Source organism: Chlorocebus sabaeus, chromosome 21, assembly GCF_047675955.1.
Source record: "Chlorocebus sabaeus isolate Y175 chromosome 21, mChlSab1.0.hap1, whole genome shotgun sequence".
NCBI lineage: Eukaryota > Metazoa > Chordata > Mammalia > Primates > Cercopithecidae > Chlorocebus > Chlorocebus sabaeus.
In genome coordinates, this window is record NC_132924.1 from 129,667,669 (window position 1) to 129,676,109 (window position 8,441).

At 60.4% G+C, this 8,441-nt stretch overlaps 1 protein-coding gene across 1 annotated transcript; it reads right to left on the minus strand.

The window, feature by feature from the left end:
- Positions 1–483: 483 nt before the first annotated feature.
- On the minus strand, positions 484–6,324 carry MNX1 (motor neuron and pancreas homeobox 1). Its single transcript, XM_007983617.3, has 3 exons — positions 5,293–6,324; positions 1,971–2,131; positions 484–1,366 (listed from the first exon to the last, which is right to left on the minus strand). Exons 1-3 carry the CDS (start codon positions 5,984–5,986, stop codon positions 1,016–1,018), a joined length of 1,206 nt encoding a protein of 401 aa, XP_007981808.3. The 5' UTR covers positions 5,987–6,324; the 3' UTR covers positions 484–1,015.
- Between the last annotated feature and the right edge of the window lie 2,117 nt (positions 6,325–8,441).

Below are 8,441 nucleotides of genomic sequence, written 5' to 3' on the forward strand. Positions count from 1 at the left end.
TCCAAATGGCGTATTTCCACTTCTGGAGCGCCAACGAAGCGAGAGCCCGCAAGGAAAAAGGAAAATAAATAGAATCCACAGCTCCGCTTCTGAGGGGCACGTGTCCCGGGGCGGGTGTGCACCAGGCAGGCCGGCATGCGCTGACACCTGACCACAGGTATTTTTGCCAACACTTCACACTGCGACTCCCCAGCAGGCGCGGAGGTGGTCCTGATACCCACTTGAGACTCCGATTTTCACCCTCAGCTGCCAACCGGCCGAGTAGACACCCTCCCCATCATTTCTACAAGCAAATAGTAGAGCCTCAAGCATAACCCCCAAAAACGCGTGCACGCTGATCCAGTACAAAACCAATTTATTTTACATTCCATCGTGGGCGATGGGAGAAGCTAAATAATAATTTAGCATGCATACGTAGACGTTTCTTTTTATATATAAATACAATATACAAAAATAAAGACAGTACAGTTTTGAGATTTCCAGCAGTTTGAACGCTCGTGACACAATCACCCCGAACCCAGAGACCCAGAGACGTAAGCATAAACCCTCTTTCTTTTTCCAAATACTCTGCAGAATGGCCCCTCCAGAGGCGGTTTCAAGTTTCAGAAGTCAGATAACACTGTGGGTTTCCGCCTTCTCGGACGCTGGGAAAGGGGAGACGGGAGGCTTCCCCTTGCGGAGGTGGGGGCGGGGGTCGGTTCTTCTCACAGGTACTCGCACCTCCCCCAACACCAACCAAAATTAATTTTACAAGAACCATCAAGTTGCAGCCCCCTGGGTCTCCCTCTCGCTGTTTCTCGAAGAGCAGGTGAGGAGCCCTGGCTTAAAAGGGAAGTGCCCAGGACCGGAGGCCGCGGCCGAATCCCTCCAGCCCCGGCTTCGGCGAGGGGTCCACGGGGCGGCTGCCGAGCTGGCTCTCGGGGCCGGGCCGGGTGGGTGCGGACGCCGGGGCCTCCGGGAGAAGCCGCCGGCCGGGGCGCTCCTTGCGCGCCACACCTGCTGGGCCCCGGGGCTCCTACTGGGGCGCGGGCTGGTGGCCCGGCCGCGGGGGCGGCGAGTCGTCCTCCGAGGAGCAGTCGGAGGAGGCGGTGTGGGTGCTGGCGCCATTGCTGTAGGGGAAATGGTCCTCGTCCTCGTCCTCGTCCTCCTCGGGGTCACTGTCCCTCAAGTCCCGCAGGCGGCGTCCGCTGCCCTTGTCCGCGGGCGCAGTTGGCCCCAGCAGCTCCTCCGCGCCCGGCTCCTCCGCTCCGCCCTTCCCCGCGCCCCCGCCGCCGCCCTTCTGTTTCTCCGCTTCCTGCGCCGCCTGCTCTTTGGCCTTTTTGCTGCGTTTCCATTTCATCCGCCGGTTCTGGAACCAAATCTTCACCTGCGGGCATAAGCGGGCGTGAGAAACCGGCCACCGCCACCCCAGGGCTTCCTGTCCCCAGAGTCCCCCGGCCGCGCGCGCCCCGGCCCCAGCGGGTCGGCCCTGGAATGGCCTCAGGGTGAGACGACTTAGAAGTGGAATGGGGAGGGGGCTTGCAGCTTCCTCCTCCCCCCAACCCACCACTCAGCAGCAAACCCCAGAGCTGGGCTTGAGCTCCGTGGGAGCTAGGACTATGTCCCCAACGACCCGGTCCGGGCACTTTTCTACCCGCGCCCTCCGTCTGCGGAGGAAGGGTCAGGGCAGCTGGCTACCTCGCGGTAAATCTCAGGATGTTCCCTCATCTCTTTCTGGAACAAAATTTCTCGAATGCGGCCTGGGGATCACCTTCTTCAGAATGAAAGGAGGGTGGTTAAGTGCTGACTCTTGGGCCCCACCCGAAGCTACTGAATCGGCGCTCTGGGCTCCTTAGATGAACCCGTGCACCCGCCGTCTTAACTGTCGAGGCGCAGCGCCAGATGCCCCAGACTGCCCGTGGGTCACGAGTGCAGAGGTAACCGTGTCCCCTGGGAGGCCGGGATGTGTCGGGGGCGGGGAGGGCGCGCACCTGGGTCTCGGTGAGCATGAGCGAGGTGGCCACCTCGAAGCGCTTGGGCCGCGACAGGTACTTGTTGAGCTTGAACTGATGCTCCAGCTCCAGCAGCTGCTGGCTGGTGAAGGCGGTGCGCGGCCGGCGGCACTTCCCCAGGAGGTTCGACTGCGCCTGGGCTGGGGACCAAAGGGCAATGAGGCCCACAGCCGGCTCCGGTCCTCGCCCCAGCCCCTCCCGTGGCTGCTGGTACCACTGCCCTCAAGGCCCCAGTGCCGAAGGCCTGGCCCTGCAGAGGGGCAGGGCTGTTCCCTCACTATCAGTGCTCACTCCCCAAGGAATGAGGACTCAGGACCACCAAGTGGAAATGGGTGGTTTGGGGTTAATAAGACCTTTTTTTTTTTTTTTTTTTTTTTTTTGTCTGGGAGACATCTGAGTGTCCCTGTTAAACAGGGTCCATCGCAGGAGGTATCCTCTCCACATGAGCCGGCTTTGGTAGGAGTGGATTGACCCAGAGGCAAGAGAAGTGAGGCCAGTTGGGGGCCAAGATGGGAGGTTCCAGGAAGCCCAGGAGTTCAAGGCTGCAGTGAGCTAGACTGCACCCCTGTCCTGTACCCTAGGTGACACAGCAAGACCCCATCTCTCAATAAATAAAAAATAATAAAATAAAATAAAGGAGCAGAGAGTGGTGAGAACCAAATCTCTCTCCCTCTCCTCACTGCACCTTCCTAGAGATTCAGGCTCAGATCCAAACAGGTCTGGGAAGAGCTGGTCCTGCAGTTCCAGGTCTCCCTCCACTGCCTCCTTAAGACAGAAGAGGAGGAGGAGAAAAAGAAAAGGAAGGAAGGGAGAGAGGTAAGGAGGGAGGGAGGGAGGGAAGAAGGAAGGAAGGAAGGAAGGAAGGAAAGAAGGAAGGAAGGGAGGGAGGGAGGAAGGAAGGGAGGGAGGGAGGGAGGAAGGAAGGAAGGAAGGGAGGGAGGAAGGAAGGGAAGAAGGAAGAAAGGAAGGAAGGAAGAAGGGAGAGAGGGAAGGAGGGAGGGAGGAAGGAAGGAAGGAATGGAAGGGAGAGAAAACGGGTGGAACAGGACCAAACCCAGGGTCCAAGTCTGTGTATGTATTCATCAGGGACCCTCCCACCTTTCCAATGTTTTTCTTGACATGCCCCCTCCTCAGGGTGCGGGTGGTGGGGGCAAGGCCTGGGGAGACTGGAAGCCTTTTCAGGACAATTCTCATTACGCAAATTAAAGGCAGAGGCGCAGGCAGGATCCGGTTCTCTGTGTGTTCCAGGAGGCCTGCCCGGCTTTATTTACATAATTTCGCACGGTTACATCACAGAGAATTTTATGACCTCAAAACGAGACTTCCCTTGATTTCCCAGGAGCCTGACAAGTGTTGGACAATAAAAGAAAGAAAGCAAAGGAAAGAAAGGAGGCCAGCCCCAGGCCTGGATGAGCTCAGGTCCCCGGGGATGGGCAATTTGCTTTAGAGGATGGCCCACGCCCCCTGCTTTAGTCAAACAAGGCCCCGAATTCCCAACTTGACAATACATTAGAACTTTAATTAAAACACTGGCTCTGGAGGGACCATTTGGGAAATGCCATCCCACAGGCAGAAACAACCAATTAAAGAAACCAAACAGGGTTTCCCTGTGACCAGCGAGGAGGACTTCTCAGAACACATTCTGCCGTCTTTGGCACGATTATGCCTGCCCTTTTGGGTTGCCAGGTGCAGATTCCTCTTCTGAACTTAAAGCTGGCTGTGTTTAGAATTTGGCCAACTCTAGGTCAACATTTGGAATCAAACAGGCAAGGTGTGTTGGGAAAGGTGTCTCACTTTAATAAATTTTCTGAGTGACCTTGGGCTCCAGAGAGCGCCCCGGTGGCCAGGGAGTCCAGGGCCCTAGCAGGCCTAGGACCATGGGCCCCTGGGCTGGCCGCCCCCTCCGTGGGCGACTTAGCGTCCTTAGCTCTGGGAAATGCAGTTCATATTGGTGGCTTTCTATCAGAAGGGCTGGGCCCTGGGTCGGCAGCCAGGCCCAGGAGGGCGCCCTGGGTTTAAGCCCAGGCTGGCAGGAGATTCGCAGACCCAGAAGTGTCTGAGGTGAGGGGCAGCTTTCCCTCTTCCGGCTGGAGTCAGTGGGGCTGACTTTCCCAAGTGAGGGATGGGTGGCCACTGAGCTAGGAAAGCCTGGGGCGGCTGTGGGCAAACAGCGTTCTGCAGGGATTTTCTCACTCCCTTGTGACTTCTCCAGCCTCTGGGGTCCTAGATTTTCTCTGTTTAGTCACAATCACAGCTTCCAGCAAAGGAATCTGAATTCTGGAGTGTTTATTTCTGTTTTCTTTTTTGCTTTTCCCCTGCTCTGCCTGCATCTCCCCAGTCTAAACAAATTCACTCAGACAGAAACAATGGGGTCTCTTTGTTTGGGTGTTCGGCAGCTGAAAGCGTTGAGCGGAATGCATCTTCTGCTCAGCCCGACTCAAAAGTAGCTTACCCCGATGGGGCGATCGGGGAGAGCCAGAGCCCCGGAGTCCCAGCCCTGAGAGTCCGCGTGTGCCAGGAAAGCCTGAGGGGCCCAGGCCTCCGGCGAGGTGTCCCGCCCGGATGGAGAGGAAGCTGCCCGAAGCCCAGCGGCTCTGGGGTGGGGGCTCCCTCGGCCCCACCTTGGAGGAGCATTCGTTACCTTGTTGGGCGCCCGGTATACCAGGCCAGGTATCTACAGTTTAGAATCTCCCCATAGCTGGTTCAAGCCAGGCCACCTGCCTCAGCCATCGCACCCCGGATCCAACGCCCTTCCAGAGGAGGGCAGCGCCCTGGTAAAAGCCAGGGGTTCCCTGCGCCCTGGCCTTGCCTCCCCGGGCCTCGAAGCCTATTTCTCTTGTTTGCTGCTCCTGAAGCACTCCCTCTCCCTGGAGGGGCTGCGGGTGTCTCTAGCCCCGAATGGGGGACCTGGCCCAAGTTCCCTTCCCCGGTGATAAGCCCTGACCCCCATTCCCGGGCCTGCCTAATTCAGGGCGCTCTCCGTTCGCCTTGCCCGGCGACTTCCTTCTCTTGCAGCCTTCAGGTTAATCATTAGATCTCAGTCTCACACCTCCAACTGCCCCTTCCCGTTAAGAGAGGAAGAGAAGGCAAGGCCTGCGCATGGCCATTTTAATAATTCGCCGCCCGTCTCACGCCTGGGGGTCCAGGCGAGTCCTCGCAGGCCCCGGGCAGAGCCGAGGCGGCTTCGCAGCGCTTCCCCCGCTCGCTGGGAGCCAAGCGAAGAGAGGGGCAGGCGGTGCCGGGTGGAGGATGCACGAGGCCTTCCCGCCCCGCGCATCCACGGGGGCCGCAGGGTACTCACAGTTAAAGTCGGGCATCTTAGGCAGGATCATGCCCGCGGTGGATGCGCGCAGCCACTGGTCCAGCTGGAAGGTGCCGGCGCCCAGCTTGATGGGGTCGGCGGGGTGCGCGGGGTGCGCGCCCTGCACCTGCGGGTACGAGTAGGAGAGCGCCGGGTGCTGGCCAGCCAGCGCAGCCGCCGCCGCCGCCGCGGAGTAGCCGTAGACCGGGTGGCCGTAGAGCGCCGCCTGCGCCGGGAGGCCCGCGCCACCCTGCGCGCCCCCCGGGTGCAGCCCCAGTGCCAGGCCCCCAGCGGCGGCCGCGGCGGCGGCGGCAGCGGCGGCAGCGGCCGCTGCGCCCGGGTGCGCGTGGTGGTGGGGGCCCGCGTGCCCGCTGCCCGTGCCGCCGCCGCCGCCGCCCGCGCCCAGGAAGCCCGGCTTGGGCAGCAGCGCGCAGTGCGCGGCCAAAAGGCGCGGCGGAGACGGGCTCTCGGCGCGCAGGCGGTCGGCGGGCGCAGCCGGCGGCTCCGAGGACGTGGGGCTGCAGCTGCCGCTCGTCCCGCCGCTCGCCCCGCCGCCGCCCCCGCCACCTCCGGTGCCAGATGCGGCGGCAGCGAGGGACGTGACCAAGGCCAGCGGCGCGCTCTGCGTAGAGGCGGCTCGCGGGGGGTCCACTGCCAGCAGGGCGTCGATGCGGAAATTTTTGGATTTTTCCATCGGCTCGTTTGGGGTTGGCGCTCAGGGCCGGGTGGCGGGCGACGCGGCCGTGTGCGGGGTCGCGGAGTCAGCGCGTGCGGCGCAAGCCCGGGGTCTCGGTATTGTTATGGTGGTGATTTGCCAATAATCAAAGTCGCCGCCGGAAACTCAGCCGAGGGTGACCATGGTCCCGGCGCCTCCTCCGTGCGGGCCCCGCCCTGGGCCGCGCTCGCACAAACTTCCACGCGAGTGCTTCCCCGCGTCCGGGCCGGGGAGCCCGGCTCTCTGCGCTCCAGCCCTTAGGCGACCGCGCCGAGGCCGCTGGCGCCGTGCTGGGGACCCGCGCCCCTCCGCGCACTTGAAGCTCAGCGCGGCCTCCGATTGGCGCGCGCAGCGGGGGCCCGGGGAGGGCCGCGGGCTCCGCCATTGGCCGAGGGGCGCACCTGTCACCGTCCCGGCCGCCCGCCGCCCCGCCCCCGCGCCGCGAGGTCCTAAGCACCCCGGGCTGTTGCGCGGCGCTGGCGGGCGGGGACACCGCCGGGGAGTGGATACTCCGAGGCGCAAACTGGGTCCTCTGCCCGCCCTCCCCTGAATGCGGAGCCGGACGGCGGGCACTGGCAATCCCCGGGGCCCTGGAGAGCCCCGCGGCGGCCCAAGACCCGCTCCTGAGACACCTGGCCCCCTCCGGACTTGGTTGGTCCCTGGAGCCAGCTGCGCGCGTCCTTTCCGGCCTCCTTGTCGGCGCTGGCGTGGGTCCACGTCTGCCTCGCGGAGCACGGTGGTTCCACGCTCCTGAGCGCCCATGCTGAGCGCAGACCTGGCCGATTTGCGAGGCGACGGCAGCGCACTGAAGACCGTGGTGTTTCCCAAGCCCTCCCTGCTCCCGGGTCTCCAGGGCGCAGCAGGGGAGGGTTTTGTCCCCGTGACCAAAGCTCTGCAGGTCGAACCTTATCTGCACTGGGAAGGCCCCGCATTTTCAGGTGTGTGTGCGGGAACGTGGGGTTGTAAACGCGCATGTGAGTGTGAGTTTGGCCTCCACGAGTCCTCGCTGGGAGCCCCTGCCACAGTCAAGGCGGAGACGGCAGATATGGGCGCCCTGGCCTGCAGGACCAAAGTCGACTTGCAGACGTCGCCCACGTGCTTGCTCAGTGGAGCGAGTCCTCGGTGGCAAAGCTCTTCCTCGCTGCCGAGGGATGCCCGTGGGCTTGCGGGAGTCGAGGTCCACACACCTCGGCCCTGAAAAACCCGTAGGGCCCGTCATCCTTCGGAAGCCCTGCCGCTCCGACCCCCGGCCAGTCCCCGGGCAGGAGCGGGGAAAGACGGTCTCCTGGGGCCTCCTGGGAAGTGGAGAGGAAAGGGCTTCCCGTGAGTGAGGCACGGAGTGAGCACCCAGATCTCACCCCCACCCCCCACACGCACACTTCAAATATTTACAGTAAAACCACTTCCAAGGACGTTTTTGAAGCTGAAAGAATCAACACAGGGGTCGGGAAGTCAAGCGGCATCAACACCAGGCTTTGTCAATAGCGCCATTAGACCCAGTTATCTTCCCCAGCAAGCGTGAGAACCGGGAGGGAGTTCCAGGTTCCAGGGCTTCCTATGCAGGTGAGAGGTGAATAAAGGACCGGAAGGGGCTGTGGAGAGGGGAGAGAGCCAAAGAGAAACCAGTGCCAGGTAAACTTCAAAATTAGCAGGCCAGGTTGCTACCAGAGGGATTTTTTTAAAAGGCAAATAGAGAGACCTTGCCACTTCTCTTCAAAAGGCTTTTTACCTAGGTGAGAGTTGATGACAGTGACTTTGTTGGCATGAGTGATATCTTTTTCATTATAACACAGGGTAGTTCCCAGATGCACAGGACTGGTTGGAAGGTTAGGAGGATGGCAATGGATGAATAACAGCAACTTGGAGTAAATGTGATCTAGCTTTGCAGAGCGACCACTGGGAAAAAGAAATCACCGGCATTCACACGGAGTTTGTCGTGTCTTTAGATGTCTTTGTGGTGACAGAAATGCACTTCTGCCTCCAAGTGGAGAGAGGGAAACACTCGCATTTCTTGAACACCTACTATGTGCTACGCGCTTTCTAGAATTCTCATCCTTGATCTTCACTCTGACACTAGAAGGAAGATTTTTATCATCTCCATTTTCTTTTCTTTTCTTTTTTTCTTTCTTTCTTTCTTCCTTTTCTTTTTTTTTTTTCTTTTTTTTTTTTTTTTGAGATGGAGTTTTGTTCTTGTTGCCCAGGCTAGAGTGCAATGGCACGATCATGGCTCACTGCAACCTCCATCTCCCAGGTTCAAGCGATTCTTCTGCCTCAGCCTCCCCAGTAGCTGGGATTACAGGCATGTGCCACCAGGCCAGGCTAATTTTTGTATTTTTAGTAGAGATGGGGTTTCACCATGTTGGTCAGGCTGGTCTCAAACCCCCGACCTCAGGTGATCCACCCACTTCGGCCTCCCAGAGTGCTGGGATTACAG

What these genes read in the sequence shown, in the direction of transcription:
- MNX1 (XM_007983617.3), bottom strand. Translation starts at nt 5,986, where the DNA reads ATGGAAAAATCCAAAAATTTCCGCATCGACGCCCTGCTGGCAGTGGAC. An exon ending in TAAGATGCCCGACTTTAACT is followed by an intron (nt 2,132 to 5,292) that starts GTGAGTACCCTG and finishes TTTGGTCCCCAG; the next exon opens with CCCAGGCGCAGTCGAACCTC. An exon ending in TCATGCTCACCGAGACCCAG is followed by an intron (nt 1,367 to 1,970) that starts GTGCGCGCCCTC and finishes TTATGCCCGCAG; the next exon opens with GTGAAGATTTGGTTCCAGAA.